General features: G+C 39.6%; 1 protein-coding gene across 1 annotated transcript; it reads right to left on the bottom strand.

Annotated features, from left to right (window-relative positions):
* Positions 1 to 5,826: 5,826 nt before the first annotated feature.
* On the bottom strand, positions 5,827 to 19,576 carry PDCL3 (phosducin like 3). The gene is made up of 6 exons (XM_034431283.3): positions 19,428 to 19,576; positions 15,541 to 15,673; positions 12,321 to 12,411; positions 9,280 to 9,423; positions 8,052 to 8,260; positions 5,827 to 6,871 (listed from the first exon to the last, which is right to left on the bottom strand). Exons 1-6 carry the CDS (start codon positions 19,431 to 19,433, stop codon positions 6,726 to 6,728), a joined length of 729 nt encoding a protein of 242 aa, XP_034287174.1. The 5' UTR covers positions 19,434 to 19,576; the 3' UTR covers positions 5,827 to 6,725.
* Between the last annotated feature and the right edge of the window lie 1,182 nt (positions 19,577 to 20,758).

The raw sequence follows: 20,758 nt of genomic DNA, 5'->3' as shown, positions 1-20,758 counted from the left end.
AAAAAACCCATAGCGAAAATTGGTTCACTTAATGTGAGGTTTGCTTGTGAAAAAGGTCATGAAGTTAAGCATGATCATGTGATGACCCCTCTAACAACTGTCATGTTTATGATCGGAATTGCAGACCTGTATCACAGGATTTCATTTCCGCTTTTTAAATGTTAGGGCAATCCATCTCCAATCAGGGCCCTGGCCAGTATGTGAGATTTTGTTCCTCCTATTTCGATTTATTGCTAGAAAAAATGTTTTTGGTAGTGTTCTTCTACCAATCATACACTTCATGGTGTCCCTATGAGGAAATCCTGCCTTGTCGAATGACTATCAGCCTTGCTGGGCAAAGGCTCTAATTAAGCTTTTGGGAAGAAAGCCAACTATTCACCACTATTCCAAAGCCAAGTGCTACACTGGGCAGAACAAAGAAATTTATCGAATATTAGTACTACCTTGATTTTTTGAATTTTATCCTCAGTTGATCAAGGTGAAATACCTGCCAATGATACATATTGAATACCATAGCAAATAAAATAATATTCTATCTAAACAAGAGGTTAGGAGCTCAAAAAGGGTTCAGGGATCATTAAAAATTCTATAAAAATATTCTAAGAGAAATTATTCCTAAGTCTCTCCATATGTTCATATTCCATGTTTTAAGTATACGACAATTTAATTTTTGATATTATTACCACAGTCTATAAGCTGAATAAGCACTGAATTTTCTGATATACAACTTTTTAAAAATCCTGAATCATGAACTGCCGCAAATTAATGTCAGACATATTGTTAACTGTTGTATCTTTGCCCATTTGCACTTAACCACGACACAAATATGGCTTAGCAACCCGTTTTCTGCAATGTCCCCACAATGTTACTTTCATCTCACCCAGCCCAAGAATGAGCCAGACATAAGTAGGCCTTAGCTCCCTCTAGCATTAAAGTAGTATTTTCCTCATTATTCCAATACTATCCAAGGGTTGAACTTAAGGTACTGTATATAAAATCTGTTAAGCTTTGTTATCAATTACATTGGAGAGAAAGTAATGGGTGGTTGCTTGGAGCATAAGCAACAGACACCGAATAGAGATTAGTAATAGCAAATTGCCTGTCACTACTGTATGCCAAAAGGGACGTGGTGGCTCAGTGGCTAAGACACTGAACTTATCGATCAAAAGGTCGGCAGTTCAGTGGTTCGAATCCCTAGTGCCACATAACGGGGTGAGCTCCCGCTACTTGTCCCAGCTTCTGCCAACCTAGCAATTCGAAAGCACGTAAAAATGCAAGTAGAACAATAGGGACTACCTTTGGTGGGAAGGTAACAGTATTCCGTGCGCCTTTGGCGTTTAGTCATGCTGGCCACATGACCACGAAGACGTCTTCGGACAGCGCTAGCTCTTCAGCTTTGAAACGGAGATGAGCACCGTCCCCTAGAGTCGGGAACGACTAGCACATATGTGCTAAGGGAAACTTTACCTTTAACTTTACTGTATGCCAACTTGGCAACTGAATAAAGTCTATCATCTAATAAATATCCCAGGATTGTTTCAAGAAGACAATGGACTTTCCATGGTAAACAGTGCCATCTTCAGGACATACCTAATTTCTTCAATATTTCTTCACTACTAGAGATAATTCAAGGGCCTTTTTCACACGAGACAGGTGAAATTTTTTAACTGTCATTTTACCATGGACACACACACACACACACACACACACACACACTATGGGTAATATGTGCGTCTCTCTCAATGTCAAGTCCTCTTGACACTGAGGGTTCTTGTAGGATCTTAGCTGTTCCTAGCACTGTACTCTTCTGGACAGTTTTGTTTGTTTTGTTTTTGTTTTGTTTTTGTTTTTATTGGATTTATATATGGCCCTACTCCCGAAGGACAGCCACAGAATAAAACACATAAATATAAAAATTTAAAATAGAATAAAAACGAATTAAATAATTTAATTTAAAAATTTAAAATACCCAATAATTTAAAAACAAATTAAAATTTACATTTAAAAGGGGGAAAGATTTAGGCCAGACCAGCTTGATGGAATAAAAAAGTCTTGAGCGCGCGACAGAAGGTGCGCAGATCCGGGATCCTCCGAATCTCCGGGGGGGGGCTCATTCCAGATCGTAGGTGCCCCCACAGAGAAGGCTCTCCCCCTAGGGGCCACCAGTCGACATTGTTTGGTCGACGGCACCCGGCGGAGCCCCTCTCTATGGGAGCGTACTGGCCGGTGGGAGGCTATTGGTGGTAGCAGGTGGCCCCGTAGATAACCAGGTCCTAAGCCATGGAGCGCTCTAAAGGTGATAACCAAAACCTTGAAGCGCATCCGGAAGACCACCGGGAGCCAGTGCAGCTTGCGCAGGAGAGATGTTACATGGGAACGGCACGTCACTCCCATAACCACTCGCGCGGCCACACTCTGTGCTAGTTGGAGCCTCCAAGTGCTCCTCAAGGGGAGCTCCATGTAGAGAGCGTTACAATAATCCAGACGGGAAGTGACGAGGGCATGAGTGACTGTGCATAGGGAGTCCCGATCTAGAAAGGGACGCAACTGGCGGATCAGGCGAACCTGATGAAAAATCCTCCCGGTCACGGCCGTCAAGTGCTCTTCTAAAGACAGCCGTGAATCCAGGAGGACGCCCAAGTTGCGAGCCCTTTCCGTGGGGGCCAATGATTCACCCCCAATAGTCAGCGATGGCACCAGCTGACTATATCGGGACGTCGGAAACCTCAGCCATTCGGTCTTGGATGTGTTGAGCCTGAGCCTGTTTCTCCCCATCCAGATCCGTACAGCCTCCAGGCACCGGGACATCACTTCAAGGGCATCGTTGGGGTGGTCTGGAGTGGAGATGTACAACTAGGTGTCATCAGCGTACTGATGGTACTTCACCCCGAAACCACGGATGATCTCGCCCAGCGGCTTTACATAAATGTTGAACAAAAGGGGCGAGAGGACCGATCCTTGTGGCACCCCACATATGAGGTGCCTCGGGGTCGACCTCTGTCCCCCAGTCAACACAGACTGTGACCGGTCAAAGAGAAAGGAGGAGAACCACCGTAGTACGGTGCCTCCCACCCCCAACTCTTCCAACCGGTGCAGCATGGTCGATGGTATCAAAAGCCGCTGAGAGATCTAACAGGACCAGGACAGAGGAGCAACTCCTGTCCCGAGCCCTCCAGAGATCATCAACCAACGCGACCAATGCCATTTCTGTGCTGTACCCAGGCCTGAAGCCCGACTGGAACGGATCCAGATACATCATTTCATCCAGGTACTGGGGAAGCTGTCGCGCAACCACACTCTCAACAACCTTCGCCACGAAGCGAAGGTTGGAGACTGGATGATAATTGGCCAATACTGCCGGGTCCAGGGAAGGCTTCTTGAGGAGAGGCCTCATCACCGCCTCCTTCAGGGCGGCGGGGAAGACACCCTCGCCCAATGAAGCATTTATAATCCCCTGGAGCCAGCCTTGCGTCACCTCCCGGGAAGCCAGCACTAACCAGGAAGGACACGGGTCCAACAAACATGTGGTCGCGTTCAGTCTACCCAGAATCCTGTCCACGTCATCAGGGGTCACAGGATCTGGGACAGTGTTCTGTTCCTGGAATCTGTTTGGGCCATTCCCCCAGTTTATGAGTGCTCTTACCACCACTGGGATCACTTTGGCCTTTACTTTCCACATCTCCTCTAGATCTTCCTTCAAGCCTTAGTACTTCTCCAGCTTCTCACACTTCCTGATCATTCTATCACTTGGTACCACTATATCTATCGCTGCCGCTATCTTCTACTCATACAGTTCACTATACCAAGTATATGATAACTAACAAGGCATGCATGTTGGTGGTGTAAATTTATTCTTCCAATTGAGCTGGGTCACCATAACCTGTGGTGGTATAACCTGTGGTGCCATAACCTGTGGTGGTACATACAAACATCTGGATTAAGAATTCCTGGATTAGAAATCTAGATTAAAGGAATCTGCTCTAATGCAACATACAAGTAATGAAAAGCTATGCTATTATTTAAACTGAACAAAGGGTTTTGTTGTTTAGTTAATTTACATACAGTAGTCACTCTCTGTCAAGGTTGATTATTTCTCAACCTTGACAATTTAAGATGGATACTTCAAGTCCCAGAATTCCCAGCCATGTCTAGACATGATTCAGATAGATAATTCAGGGTAACTAATCTCACCAGATGATATACCTTAATGGACAGGGACCTAGAGTGTGCAGTTGTTATATCCTATGGAGGGGCAGAGAAAATCAGAAATAGGTCCAGGAGATAGCCAGGCCCTGTACCTTGAAGGACATTATATTGTAATAACCAATAGCTTGAATTCACCTGGAAATAAATTGGCCACCAGTACAACTTGTGAAGTAGTAGTGTTACATGGACACCTACAGTCCTGCAATCTGGACCAACTATAGCTTCCAAGTGTTCTTCAAATGTACCTACAAAAGCGCATGGCAATAACCCAGATGAGAGGTTATCAGGTTGTGGGTGACAATGGGTAGGATTTCCTAACCCAAGAATGTGCACAGAACAGATTTGTGAAAATCTGAACACAAGGTCCTCCAATACATGGCCACTATCTGCTGTTCAATTAGAACTAGTTATATCCGGGGGGGGGGGTGCCCAAATTATGCCCTTGATTGTCTGGATCTCATTTACAATCAAAGATGGAAAATATCCAAATCAGGAAGTCATGACTACATCCACTTGGCATTACTAACATTGAATTTGACTCTATTCTTCCCTATCCACTCTCACAACCTTCAGGCCTTGAAGGACTATATATAAACCAAATCTACAACTTTTCTTTTACAATTACAATTACAATGGGTTGTGAAAATATTTGTTAAGCAATGAATCTGGGATATAGACTGAGAATGTAAGTTAAAATCTGATCCCTACACAGGGATTCCCAATGACATACTTGCTGCCACTACAAGACTGAAATAATGTTGTCCAATTTAATTGTTTTGCTCTATCTATTGTAACTGTCCATTTGAGATCTGAAAGGACTGAACATCATCTCTTTTACAGAGATATTTGTGCAATCTTGGTTATATCTTTGTTATGAAATTTGCCAGAAAACTAAATTCTTGTTACTTGGGATTCAAGGAATTGAAATCCAAATTCAAGCAAAAAATGAAAAATGTGATAAATTTGTAAACTGAACACATGAATTTAAGCTGATATATTTTAAATATGTGTATGTTATCAGTGATTAATTCTTGAGGTTTAGAACATAGAATATCAAAGTTGGAAGGGACCTTGGAGGTATTCTAGTCCAACCCCCTCTTCAAGCAGGAGACCCTATGCCATTTTAGACAGGTGGATGCCGTCTCCTCTTAAAAACTTCCAGTGATAGAGCACCCACAACTTCTAAAGGCGAGTTGTTCACTGGTTGATTGTTTTGCCAGGAAATTTCTCCTTAGTTTTAGGTTAGATCTCTCTTTGATTAGTTTCCATCCATTCTTTCTTGTCTTGCCTTCGGGTGCAAGGTTGACACCTTCTTTGTGGCAGCCCTTCAAATATTGGAACACTGCTATCATGTCTCCCCTGGTTTTTTTCTATACTAATTGCAGGTAAATCCTTTCAGCGTAGGAGACAAGATTTAAATACATCAGAATGCTTGTTTTACCAGTAAACAAAACATTTTATGCTTAAAATTTATAGAAAATGTAAATTCAAGATTGTTTACAACAGTGAATATTCCTATTACTCTTCATTTCTAGTCTGAAATCATGCAAGCCAATGTTTTCCGCACTTGACCATTATTATTTAAATATCCAAAAATTGAAAAGATAATATTCTACAATATAAATTCATTATATTTTTAATGACCCATAAAGTATAGTTACAGTTGTTATAAATTAGGTCTAGCTCATGAATACAGAAGAGGAAAACAGACTCAATTTTTATTTCAAACTGTTCTGTATTTCCTTTACAGAGTCCTCTACTTACAACCGCAATTGAATTGAAAATGTCCATACGCCAGTTGTTAAATAAATCATAGAGTTGTTAAGTGAATTTGGCTTATCCCATTGACGAGAACAGCTGAGAACTTTACAAATGTTGATTACATGTCCCTGGGACAGTGCAACTGTCATAAATATGTGCCAGTTGCCAAGTGGCCAAATTTTGATTACCTGAGCATGGGGATGCTGCAGTGGTCATGTGAAAACTGGTCATAAATACCCTTTTTCAGTGCTGTTGTAACTTCAAATAGTCACTAAATGAATAGCTGTAAGTTGACGACTACCTGTACTTGATCGGATTTCAGGATTTTTAAACAAATATGCAGATAAACCCACTGATTTAGATAACTTTATGTTAATATTAACCTACTGCAGGTTAGGTTAAACTGATCAATACAGGCCTACAGCTATCAATGTAGCTGTTCCAAAATTTATCATACAATTTTTACCAAGTCCTAAAGTGACACTGCAGCAGAGAAGAGAGTATATCACACTTACTTAAGAGTCCAAACAGATACCACATTTGTAAGTAAGATGGTCCATCACAAGTGATTTCAATGACATGCCAAGTTTAAAAATTGCTTTTACTTTATTCCTGTATGAATAATGAAGTTTCTTTTTACCATCACCGATATTTGTTAGGCTGAAATCAAACACATTATTTTATAGCAATAAATATTCTGGTTTCATTGAAGAGCAATTCTGAGTAATTGGGCACAGCAAAGAGCTGCACATGAGGCCTTAATCCTCCTCTGAGTCACTTTCTTCTCTCTTTGTTGGAACAGAGCACTTGATGGACGTCATCATCTGATCTTGAATTTGTTTCCTGGGGTTCTCTTCCAGGTCTGTCTTAATGGCACCTGACTCAGAAATTTTCCATTCTAATTCTAAATGTAAGAGATAAACAACAGGAAGAAATGACACATTATGAATGCCTTGTGAAGTTGGAAAGAAGAAAGTATCACCATGTTCCTTCTCCCTCTGAACAATTCCATCTGTTGTTTTCTTTTCCACTTTTACTATAATGCTAAGTTCTACATGAACTCCTTGAAGCAGCCTTCAGGACATTAACTGACATGCTACAGCTAGCCAAGAATGGACACTTCATCTCACCTCCTTTATCTTGTTTGCAATTCAATTGGAACTGCGACAACTGTTTGGAATGGAGGGGGGCATCTTCTGTAGAGCTCAAAGACATAAACACCCAATTCCCTGCTTATTTCTTTACAGCAACAAAACAGACATTTTCCATGTAGCAGCAGGTTTTTATTGCACATGTTCACACTGGCTTACATCCCAGAAATGGAAGCAAGTCAATAGTACAAGTTAATCAGATATCACACTGTTAACTCTGTGGGCAACCTAATCAGTCAATCTCATTTATGTTAGCTTAAAAAGAAAATTAGCATGATCTAGATTTTCTACTCAGACTAGTTCTACAGATGTGACGATTAAAGTGACTAAAGTACTGGGGGGGAGGAAGGGATAAGAGAACAAAATGAAGTAGATAACATTAAGAGGGGAGCACTTATTCCTATTTCTATGTTAGAAAAGTATGTTCATTTTGCTTGTATAATAGTTTATCTAACATGTACTAGAAAAGGACTGATGTTAATAATCAGAGTTTTCCTCCTACAAAAAAAGCATTGATTACATGCATCATACACAATTGCCAAGATGTGCCAAATATAACAAGCCTTGCCTACTATGCTGATGCAATCGGAGCTCCCAAAAAAAAGGGAGCTAAACATTTTTTATTAAGATTCAAATCAATCAATTTTAAAAACTAGCACAACATTTATCCATACCAATTCAGAACGGCTTCAATTGATCGGAAATGTAGGAACACATATACAGTAACTGGTAAAGCAGAAGGAAAGGAGGACCACTATCTCAAAAAACCAAAACCTCTTTTATTTAATAATTTAATTTTTGCAACCTTAACTTTTTTGATATGGAGATTATTTAAGGAAGGAAAGTAAGAATACACTGAAGTTTAGTGGCAGACTACCTTAATCAATTTTCTGTGTAGAAAAGAATTCTGTTTATTGAGAAATAGACACTCACCATCTCTTGTCAAATTCATGCCTCCAAATACCAGTGGCCCAATAAACTGGGCCTTGATGTCACCTTCCAGGTAGACAAAGATTGTGGGGAGGTTTCTATCAGGATAGTTGGGTATGCAAGTTGTAGAAATAGCTTTGACAAACTTGACATCCTGGAACTTCCTGGCAAGTCCACTTAAGTGTTGATTTATCAAGGCACAGAGAGGAATACTAAATTTGAAGAAAGAAAAAAAAAGACCCATATGCAAAAGAAAACAAATGTCCATAACGGGCAATATTCATGATTTGTAGCTACTGTTTACAAACAAACTGTATCTACAGGTTTCAGCAGACTGCCTATTAAAGTAGTCCTCAACACAATTGGGACCACAATTTCTGTCGCTAAACAAGGTGGTTAAGTGAGTCATACCCGATTTTACAACCTTTTTTTGCCATTATAAATACATGGCAGTTGCCAAATAAACTAATTTTGATCACGTGACCAAGGGACATTGTGACAGGGATAATGTGAGGACTGGTTGTAAGTTACTTTTTTTCAATGCATTTGTAATTTAGAATGGTCACTATATGAATGCTTGTACGTTGAAAAGAAAGGAAGAGGCTCTCTCATTTGAATAGGAAACCATCCACATTTCCACACAGTTAAGACTATTGCAACCTCTATTGCAGTGATGGCTAACCTTTTTGCTGTTGTGTGCCAAAAGCAGGGGGAGCGCGCCCACATCCACAATTCAATGCGCCCCACCCCCCCGGGCATGCAGGCGTAACCCCGTGCTCCCCGTTTTTGGCACATGATGGCCCAGTGGGCCCGATAGGCCCGTTTTTCCCCCTCCCCAGGCTCCAGAGGCTTTCTAGGAGTGAAAACGGTCTTCCCCACCCCCCTGGAGGCCCTCTGGAGGCCCATCTGCCAACTTCCAGTGTGCCCAGAAGGCCCGAAAATCAGTTGGCCTCTGCGCTTAAGTGCGCTGCAGCTGAGCTAGGGCAATGCTCGCGTGCCCACCAATATGGCTCTGCGTGCCACCTGTGGCACGCATGTCATAGGTTCGCCATCACGGCTCTATTGCAACCTCTATTAATTTGCAACTGAATTAGGCATAAAAAGAGAAATTATACTTTTAATGCCTCTCCTTGGACAGCAATTAGCAGTATTGTCATACCGTAGCACAATGATCCAATCTACCAGAGAAAAATTATCCAGGAAGACAAAAAGCCTTGAAATGCTTGCTTACCCTTGCTTGTAAAGATGCAATATCACCCAGATATTTTTGCCAGCTTTTGTAATTTCCTGAATATAATCCTGTCCTGAGATCTCCAAAACTTGTCCAAATTTATTCTTTGCTTGAGACACTTTCCATTCAGCTATTCTCTGCTGCCTGCACAATATAGAATCAAGAAAAGAAACATATACATATATAAATATTTCCTCTTTATAGAAAAATGTTTAGTTATTCAGAACAGAGCCATCTTTCTCCAATCTGGGTCCTTCAGATGCCTGGGGCTGCTATTCCCAGAATTTCTAGCCAGAGTGATAATTCCTCGTTCAGACCATATTTAGCAGGAGATCGAATACGTAACATTGCAATAAAATTTTGACAATTTTAATGGATGTAGGGCAATGCTTTTATCCCAATATTGCAAGCATTTAAAAGATAACAAACTTTTTAAAGCTACCAGTAGTTCATTTATCCTCTGAAACTATGTCTTGCTTTTACAATGGATGGTTAAACAAATCCCAGTAATCAGGTTTACCAGTCACATTATGTCATAAACCATGGTTCTTCCCCTTTATACATCAAAATATAAGGGAGATGAAAATTACCGTGTTTCCCCGAAAATAAGACCCCGTCTTATACTTTTTTGAACCCCGAAATAAGCGCTTGGCCTTATTTTCAGGGAGGTCTTATTATTTTAGGGCGTGTGGAGCAAGACGGGGCTCTCCTTGGCATCTTACGTGATTTCCAGCTCTGTCTCCCTAACCCTAACCAGAGGAAATGGTGGGACTGGCTGCGCATGCGTTTAAATATTTTCGGGGAGGGCTTATTTTAGCCCATGCACTCAAAAGCCCGATTGGGCTTATTATCCAGGGAGGTCTTATTTTCAGGAAACAGAATAAATATTTTTGAGAGATTAAAACAAGGGATAAAGAAATATTAAGGGTAGTAGAGAATGGGGAAAAAAAAACGTTTAAAACTACTCTCCAGATGCAACTTGTTCCCAGATTCAGGGAAGTCTTCATCACCAACTGCAGTATATCCAATAATTTTGGCTCTAGATTTTAACTGTTTAAATATCATCACTTAGATTCAATAATCCCAAACTGTAAAAGAGAAAGATCAGATTTGATAGATCATAATAGAGTCAGGAAGTTGTTTTATATGCCAGTCATGTATTGTCCACTTTGACACAGACTGTCCTAGGTATCTGACAGATACCGTACCTTTCTTATCATCCCAATATTAAACTTTATAAAATATATATTATACACATTATATAACATTGGCAGTTAAGTACAAGTCTAGGCCCTTTAAAAAATTTGAGCAAGTGCTTTCAAGGGATAAAAAAATGGTACTTGCGCTGATCCAGCTAAAAGTTTATGAACTGCACAGGCACACATTTATCTTAATTCAGATACTTGTACTTATAAGTAAACTGCTAAAAGAGGCTTATATCCAAGGAAGGACACTACTGCAACACCCTCTAATTTATCTAATTTTTGTTTTAATTATAACATTTCAATTTCTTATTTGGAAATATAATTTCCCAGATGATGTTGGCTACATAATACATTTACTGAGGTTAGGTTTCTTCCTGAGTGAATGCCAATATCATAATGTTTTATTTAGAGACAAAAGCTTCAAATACATCTTTTATAGAACAAATATTTTTTAAAATTCACTGTTACATTCATTTTGTCCCTTATTGTGTCAGGCGCTATCAAAGTGAACTGAAGGTTTATTGCACATACAAGATACCTGTTTATTTTTATGGATCTGACTGGTTTAACTGTAATATAAATTACTCTAATTTTTGAGTAATTCACTTAATTCTGTTTTTGTAAATTATAGATATCTTCTATAATATCCATTAATTTGATATGAATTTTCTACTTCTCTGTTCTTATATGCTATGATACATTGGCATACGTACGCACAGCTATTTTGCTCAGTGCACCTAGAGACAGTAGGATGTTGTGGCCCGCCAGTGGCCTGCACAGATTGTGGCTGATTCCGATGAAGAGGAGGTTGGTGTGGTGTCGCGCCAGCAGCCTGCACAGCCCGCGCTCGCGTCAGACAGCGAGGAGGCTGAAGAGGATGTGGTGCCAGAGGCCTCATTCAGCCAGGGCCTTCAGAACCTCCAGAGGTTCCTTCAAGTGGAGAGAGCGAAGTGGAGGAGCCTCTCCTAAATGCTTGAGCACGCAGGGCTTCCAAAAGGCAGGAGTGGCTACTCAGGAGGAGGAGGTCTACTCGAGAGTAGGGCTTGAGGATAATTCGCCACTCCCTTAGCCTATTTAAGTCTCACGCAGCTAGTGCTTTTTTGCTGGAAACAACTGGTATTTATAATCAGAGTATTTTGGTTTATCATATCTTGCTTTCTGGGCTGGTTGCCAACCTTTGCGGGTCTTGTTTATTCTTGTTACTTAATACATTTGATAAGGACCGTTGGTGTGTGTCAATAGCCTCGGAAATCCGGAGCTGGGGCAGAACATAGGAACAATTTCCAAAGCATCCACAATCCTTGCAAAAGATGTGGCTGTTTTAGGAATTTGAAACAAGCTGTTTATACATCCTATATATTGCCAACCATTCTTTTTTTCCAAATGCTTTGTACGGACCTGAGTGCCAGTGTGATCTCACTGCTAGACTACACTTATGCAGGCACTATTTCTGTGAATTTGTACATACAAATAGCAATGATTTAGCAATAATTCAGACTGGCAACTTGGTCACTAATTGAGGCAGCCGCTAAGTGAGACCACAACTATACTTATGATCTAATTTTAGCTTTCCTTTGCTTTATAGACCCTCAAAGGTTATATTCCAAGTATTGTTTCTAAAGTTACTTTTTCATTGTTGTTTTAATTGCAAATGGCTGCTTTGAGGCAGTCTGAAAACAAGGACTACCGGTATACAAATGGTTATTTTATAAGTTATAGAAGAAGGTTTGACTTGGCTAAAACTGGAAAGTTTATCCAGAGTTCTTTACAACATCAACAATAATTTCCAATTATAACTATATCTTATTTATGGCACATTCAACAAAAGATTCTAACCTATACATTTCTATAGCACGTTCATCCTCCTCATTGAATTCATCTTCATTTTCTTCAAGTTCCTCCAGAGTCATATCTTCATAGGTCTTAACTGATATGGGAGAAATACAGAGTCATCGGTACAAACAAGAATTCGGTAACTCTTTACCAAGGACAAATTTCAGACTGTAGACAATAAAGAATTACACACAAAGATCTCTTTTGAATGTGAATCATGTAAATTTTATGAATAGAAGCCCTTTAAAGACAGCTTGCGTGTTATGTTGCCAACATTTTTGCTCTGTACACCTTTGTGCTGGCAGAAATAGTTTCTAATAAGTCTCAGGGAGCTAACACATGTAGAGAACCAAATCTTGTCCCTTAGCTAGCATAATCTTGCATTCTTCCTGTACCATCTGTTGCGTTCTCGACCTCTGCAAAAAGCCCTAAAGAAGAATTTTATTTCTCTGTTATTGAGAGAGTTCATACCATTTAGGGTTCTGATTTAACATGGGTCCAGGTAGTAGGAACATTATTCGTATTTCAGAAAGTCAGAAAGCACAAGGGGTAGGGCAGGATGAGGAGTGGACGCACTGTACTTCATCTCATCTTATGTATTTCATCCTTATCTTTCTAATATTTGTTTATTTAAATTGGGTATAAGTCAAAGCCACCAACTGAATCCAATAAAAAACAGTAATATTAACCAATAGTTTAAATAAGCAAAAATGGTTTAAAGGCTTTTAAAAATATTAATAGTTGTGCCAGGCTCATTTCTGCAAGAGAGGCGGTCCAAAAACTAGGGAAGTAACAGATGAGGGGTCAATTTCAATATCATTCCAGGTGAGCTTATAGGTGAATCTTATTAAGAAACTTTGCAGTAGGATAGTGTAGAGCAGGGGTGTCAAACTTGCGGCGCACGGGCCGGATGCGTCACATGCTGGCCTGTCCCCGCCCAGTTTAGCGAAGGGGAAAAAAGTTCCAATACATCAAGTGACAATGCGAGTTTGACACCCGTGGTGTAGAGCATCTACACTTGGCAAACTTTAAGACCTGTGGACTTGTTGGTTTGGGAAGTTGAAGTCCACATGTTTTAAAGTTGCTAAAGATGGGAAATCCTGGTACTGACCATGCTGTGAAAATGATTGTTTGTTAAATTAGGCACAGTTCTCTCCACTAGATGTTCATATAACAAACTTGTTGCAAAAGGAAAAGTGAATCACTTCTACACAGACTTGAACCTAATTGTTATTGCCCTCAGAATGATGCCATCTCATTAACTCTGCTCCTGCAACTAACTTGCTGGGAGTATTCATTTGCTACAAGGCTACTGCTCCTACTGAGCCAATTCTTATTTTAGGCAGCAATCATCTGCTTCTTTTCTAAATGACGTATAATAAGAAAGGCAATTATAATCTTTGCCAAGGGGGACAATCTTGCTCAATAAAAGAATTTTTAATTCTGAAAAGAGCACCCCATGAATCAAACAAATGGGTTCAAAAACAATAATCTTACTCCTGATCACATGCTAAGGCCATCTCTCCAGTCCCATGAACCTTACCAGTTATATTAGTTGATCTAAGGCAGATTTCCTAAATATGTTACTCTCCTTAGTTTGAAACAGGCCAAGTTTGGAAATTTGTTATAGTGGGGCACTTTATAATGGTGGTAGATGACTGTGAATACCACAGCCCTGTGCTATCCATCCCCTTGGTTTATATTCTCTATTTAATTGTAATTGTTCTTATATTTATCTTTTTATCATTTTGTAAGACACCCAGAGTTGCTCCAAGAGTGAGATGGGTGGCATATAAATTGAATGCAGAATGAATGAATGAATGAATGAATGAGCAAGCAAGCAAGCAAGCATGCCCTTTTCAACTAAGAGAATCTCTGGAATTCTAGATTACTCATTAGTGTTGACCTAGGGACATGTTTTTAAGATTGCTATGACTTTTAGAGACTGTAGCTCTCAGTCAAAGGGTATTGTTTACAAAACTAATTGTTATTTATTTTGCTTTACAAAACAATACCCTTTCTCTGACTTTCTATAGGGTTGTTCTCAAGAGCTGTTTGACTTGAACTATTATAAATTATAATCTACAGTAGTTGCCAAATTTCTTACTAAAAGAAAGACCAGAAGTATATAAAAACAATTCATGTGATGAGAGTACCTTCACCGCTAATTTTATACAGGTAGTCTTCAATTTACAACATTTACAAATGCTTAGCAACCATTTGAAGTTCCAATGAACCTCCCCAAGACTAGGTATGATCTGGATTGAATATTCCAATAACCTCCCACCTGGTCATGTGATCATATTTTGGGCACTCAGCAACTGGTCTGCATTTATGGTTGTTTACAGAGCCAAATTACATTTTTTTGCCAAAACCTAGCATTTACTTTCCAGAAAAAAAGGTTAATTGCAGACAATGGGTTGATTTAATGACTGCAGCATTCTCTTAATAACCATGGTATTCACTTAGTGTCTATGGGGATTCACTTAACAACCATTACAAAAAGGGATGTAAAATTGGGCGTGATTACATGTTGACCCGCTTAACAAGCAACCTGACTTACCACTGTAATTCTGGCCTTAATTACAGCCGTAAATTGAGGATTACTTGTATTTCATTAAAATTATATATGTAGATCAAAGTCTATAAATTATATATCCTGAGAATTAAATCCCAGCCTACAATGTAGACAGCAGTTAGAAATTCAGCTGAGTTTAACCAGTCATTAGAAACACAAACAGTTCTGAATATTTCTCCTGGTCCTTATCCCAAAGGTGTTTTTTCAAGAGGCAACTGGACTTTCTGGTTTTTCTTTGAAGACGTTTCGCTTCTCATCCAAGATGCTTCTTCAGCTCTGGCTGGATGGTGGGGAATGAAAGGATGGGCGGAAGCTTCTTGGATGAGAAGCGAAATGTCTTCAAAGAAAAATCAGAAGGTTCAATTGCCTCTTGATAAAGCATCTTTGGGTCAACCATGACCTGGATGACTGAGAATCTCCACAGACACTCCTGATCCTTACTTTTCAAGTAAAAGAATTAATTTTGAAACCTTTTCACCCAAGACTTCACAAACCCAAAATACAATGATTACACAAGGGCCACTGAAGTTAATGAGAACTTTGTTTGCAAAGAGAAGGCTCCTATATTTTGAGATCATAAATAACCCAACAACCTGGGTAATAGTAGTTTCATATTAATTCAGCATTCTAAACTAGACTACTTGCCAACTGATTTTTGCTGGAGGATCTGCTGCTCCTTTTCTTCTTCCGCCTGTTCTTGCTCTTTCAGCTTTTCTTTGGGAGGAAGGATGCCTTTTTTACGCAAGATGTCATTCCATTCTGTATCTGCATTAGGATCCTAGAACATAAAATGATAAGAGCACCATCATCAGATGCCAATGTGACAACCTTATTCCGACTCCCTACATATTAAGACTGTACCAACTTTACTACAAAGTTTGAAGATTCCTTTGAAAAACATTATTTATTTATTTATTTTTATTTTTATATGCAGCCCTTCTCCGGAGACTCAGGGCGGCTTACAATGCGTTAAGCAATAGCCTTCATACTTTTGTATATTTATACAAAGTCAGCTTATTGCCCCCACAAACCGGGTCCTCATTTTACCCACCTTAGAAAGGATGGAAGGCTGAGTCGACCTTGAGCCTGGTGAGAATTGAACTCGCAGTAATTGCAGGCAGCTGGATGTTAAATGCTGCCTTAGTAGGAGGCATTAGCCTCCTACTCCACTCAGGTGGTGGATTGCTGGCAAGAAGGAATACCAAACCTCATGACTACAACCCAATTTGCATGTCTGCACAGATACAGTGCATGGTTAATGTTAGGAAATGATTTTACTTAACTTGTTGGGTTGGCAATATATAAACCATCAATATAGTTTTAAGACTGCTGTATTGCTGTATTGCATCATACTGTGTCCCGATTAGTTAGCTCTGTAGCCAATGTCCTTAAAAGGGACCTAACAACAAACCTGGTTTGTTTCTCTTTGCTGATATCTTTGCTGTGTTTGCTACTGTTTGCAAATACAGAAGAACTGATTATTGTATATGACTACAACGACTGGTAAGAAGACTTTGTTATTGGATTATCACTGGACTATTGTTTTACTATCTACTGCTTTATCTGTGTATGACCTAAACTGTTTATTGAACTGTGCCTTATTACTATTTCCTGAAAGTAAACATAACTCAGTGTATCTGTGTATTGGCTGTGTTATTTCCTAACTACTCTCAATCACTTTTCATGTGCATACACTCAAGGGTTGCTCTGCAAATTCCTTAACAGTTAACAATAGATTTAAGATAATCCTATAGTTCTCTTTAAAGAGAGACAATTAAGGGAGACAATTCAGTTGAATCCAGAGGGACAATTTTTGTGTGTGAGTAAATATCCAAGCCTGCTTCCATAAGGAAAAAAACACAGAAAAGCAACCAATAGCTAAAAACAGTAAAACTGCAGTGCAAATATATGCCTTAAGATATAAAAACAGTAGTATTTTTCAACCAATAGTTAAGTGTTTTTTGTAACATTTGCATATAGAAGAAAATAAAGATGTGGCAATGTAAGTGACCACACCATCATTATGCCAGCAAAATCATAATAGTGACCAAAATATGTATTAAGCATGGAAATCAAATAGCTTAATCATTTCATGCTGTCAAAAGACCCGCAGAAAACTAATGCATTTTCTCCTTGACCAAATTCAATAAAGTAAAATTCAAGTGATAATACTAGAAGTAAGAACTGTATGAAAACACACAAAAAAAGAACAAGAACAAATCAATTCTGGGACATCCTTTTACGTAACAAGAAGAGATGTACTTTGGCTTTTAAGAATTGACATTAAATAAACCTTTCTTGGATTTTCAACTATAATCAAGTGTATTATCATAACGAAAGATGCTGGGATGAGATATTACAGATGCAAGAATAAACTCAAATGTCTGTCCATCTCTCCAAGAGAGCTGCTCACAATCTCTGCATGGAAAACCAGAGATGGTTAAATTGATTCCTTCATCCAAAGAAGAGAATATATTTAATTTTCTATTTGGAAATTGCTTCTGAATATTGTACATGCAATGGGAAAAAATAAAACTTTGATTTTGTTTTTGCTGATTAGATAATTTATTGCTATAGAAATGGCTAGTATATACTATTATGTAAAAGTAAAAAGTTAAGATTTTAATGTTATTATCTTCTACTGTGCTAGAGTGTTGGAAATCAATGCCTTTTTCTTTCTTTTTCCTTCTCTACCCTATATTTTCTTTCCTTCCCTTTTGTCTCTAGTTTTCTATTTTACTTTGCATTTTATATTTTGATAAACCGATAAAAATGTGAAAAAACCCAACCTCTAAATGGCTAAACAGCACTTTGCTGAAAGGCCTCATGCTTCCTTCCAATTTCCTTCCCAAGTTTTATTATGCAGGCAAATAAAGTGTTAAGTCAGTATTTGTCTTGATTAAATGTAATGAACTAATCTGCTTGTAATGGTCAGCCAAATAGAGTGGGTTCAAGTTTATCATTTTGAAAGAAACGGTGCACTGAGTGAAGCCAACCAGTCTGTTTGTGGGCACAAATATAACTCAAAAGAGTACAAACCTTTCTTTAACACATTACTTCCCACTAAGTACAGAATTACCAGTACTTGTAACGGAAGCATCAACTCTCTCATTTTGCACCAAGAGTCATGTTTGACTAACAAAAGATTGTTTCTGCAAGTTACCTATATCTTTTTATGTATAAAACTTCAAAATACAAATTAGAAGCCATTTTTGAACAGTATAAATATTTTCTACGGGCAGGTGAAAGATTGATTGTCTTTGTCAAAAGTGAGGGTTTGGGGGGGAGTGTCCTTTACTGCAAAAAGTGCTCCATATGGTGCAAAAATTTGGATCTTTGACCCAATTGTTAAAGCTTCATGGCATGAAAAAGACCTGGGACTGGGGAAGCAGAAAGACACAATGCAGACATTGCCTCTCTTCTTGTGCTACAAGGGATAAGAGAGAACATTACATGGTTCTAGTTCATTGCATCACAGTCATCTGAACCATTAGGTAACCAGCCAATAATATTTTGCAGTTGTTCCATGGCAATGTGTGACAGGGAGCCTGGAAGAAGGTTATATTGGCTACTACTTGAAGGCCCATCTCATGTCACTGGGATTGGCCCACCCCACCCACATCAGCAGATAAGGCATGCTGTGAGCCGCATCAGCCAGCTGGTGGGATCCAGGAGATCTCTGCCATTGTGCCTGCCCTTTGGAACATTTACTTGAATCCCACCACTGTCCCTATCATGTACAACAGGAAAATAGTTCAACGAAAACAAAACCAGACTTTATTCTTTCTACTCCTCCCAACACAGGAGTAATTATTGCAAGAATTTAGGAGAGTCCTAAGAATATACACTTATAAAGGAGAGTGTTTGTAATTCAAGTTGAAATGAGAGGACTTTGGTGCCCTCTGAGCTTGTTTGGTTGCTTGCAGACGTTTCATTAACCCAAACTAGGTAACATCATCAGTGCTTTCACACTCTTAAATAAATACTTCCAACTTCTGTACACTCATCCATAGTGTACATATGCATGCATAGGGGCGTGCATAAGCGCACCGACGTGCCTACCGTCCCTGTCCTAATGTTCCTTTTTACTCTTACTCTTTTCATGTATTCAAATTATGTTTATACTCTTACCTGTTACCTTATACATGCTTGACAAATCAATCAATCAATCCACAAAAAAGCGGTCTCGGAGCATGCGCTGAACGAACATTCAGCAAACGAAAAGAAACATAGGCAGAAGAGTCACCACCACGTGTAGCTTACTCCGGTGTTTCTCAAGCTTGGCAATTTGTAAACATGTGGACTTCAATTCCCAGAATTCTGAGAGTTGAAGTCCACCTGTCTCCAGGCTGCCAAACCTGAGAAATACAAGGCTGCGTCGACCCACCCATGAAGATTTCTATCCACCTTCATCAAGCCATTCTTCCGGATTCTCACCTCCCCGGCGGCTAACCCTTTGAAATCCCGCCCCTATTAGGCAGGCACGCGAGACTGTCCTCTTCTTGGGGAAAAGCCGGCCTAATTTGGCTAACCTGCATTTTGGAGGGGAGGTTTTGCTGCTGTTGCCGCCGCTAAAAGGCCCAGATGACGGCGAATCGAGCCGAGAACCCCACGCGCGTCCCGGCGGATCAGTGGGAGGAACCCAAGCGGGCGTTGCACACTCGCTACTAACCCGCCCACTGTCCGTCCTGACGTCTCTCCTTATTAGGCTTGATCCGGGCATTTTTCCCCCCTGGCCTGGACGATGAAGTATCCGGCAGTGTTTGTGCTGCTATGCAGAAGTGGGGTGGGGGTGGCTTTGCAGTCGGAGGAGCTGCTTTTATGAGGCACTAAATCAGAGGTCTTCAAACTTGGCAGCTTTAAGATTTGTGGACTTCAACTCCTAGAATTCTCCAGCCAGCTTTGCTGGTTGGAGAATTCTGGGAGTTGAAGTCTACAAGTCTTAAAGCTGCCAAGTTTGAAGACCTCTGCATTAAATGATGATAGGCGAGAAATTAAGTTTAATGTCCACACTTTTTCTTAGCGTGCTTGTGCTCAACAGTGACATGGATTGATAAATCGTAGACACAGTTCTCTTGCAGCTCGACTTTTTCTTTTTTGAGACACCAGAAGGCTTGGCTAGTTACTGACTAATGTGTATTGTGCCAGCTACACCCAGGCGTTTTTTATTTTATTCTTAATTATATGTTGATTTTTGGTTGAGCAAGAACACCGCTGTTTGGTCCATCTATATATGTAAATACAGTAAAAAATAAAAGCAAAATAAAATATGTATTAACAAATATCAACCCCGTTACAAGAGAATATATGTAGCTCAGGGTAGAACTATGATTTTTAAACTTGGTTAGTTGCTTGCAGGCGTTTCATAATCTGACATCAAGTAACAGTGAACATTAGCACCTAATTGGGTAACGACATGTCTGCAAGCAAACAAACTCAGCCCCTAAATTTGACTTATTTATTATAAATTATATTGTGGTTTTGAAGGTAATTTTCCAAAATGGGTTTCAAGGATTAGAAAGAATTAGAAATAAAACATCCAGTAAATAGTAAATTCAAAGATTTTTCCTATTAAGTAAAGGCCTTGAGAATGGAGGAGAGTGGCTAATGAATGACCTGGGTGTTCAGCATACTATGCTAATCCAAGCAATTAATTCAGCACAAGAAATATGTCTTGCTTTCTGGAAACTATGTGGGAGCCTCCAGATGCTTGTTTTAGCAGCAGAACCATTATTTTCTTTCAGGAAGTGGGTTTTTTTAACTTCCAATATCCAAAGCTTGCTTATCTTCTAATGTGGAAAACCTAAGGCTAGCAGACCCGGGCTGCAAAATTCCAGGCCTCCCGATGACCAGAGTTTTCTGG

The sequence above is a fragment of the Pantherophis guttatus genome, chromosome 5, assembly GCF_059756535.1.
Source record: "Pantherophis guttatus breed Tessera chromosome 5, ASM5975653v1, whole genome shotgun sequence".
Classification (NCBI taxonomy): Eukaryota; Metazoa; Chordata; class Lepidosauria; order Squamata; family Colubridae; genus Pantherophis; species Pantherophis guttatus.
The sequence above is the reverse complement of the archived record's forward strand: the minus strand, read 5'-3'. Positions and strand labels throughout refer to the sequence as shown.

What these genes read in the sequence shown, in the direction of transcription:
- PDCL3 (XM_034431283.3), bottom strand. An exon ending in CGTGCTATAGAAATGTATAG is followed by an intron (nt 9,424 to 12,320) that starts GTTAGAATCTTT and finishes TATATTGTGCAG; the next exon opens with GCAGCAGAGAATAGCTGAAT. An exon ending in CATGAATTTGACAAGAGATG is followed by an intron (nt 6,872 to 8,051) that starts GTGAGTGTCTAT and finishes TCTTACATTTAG; the next exon opens with AATTAGAATGGAAAATTTCT.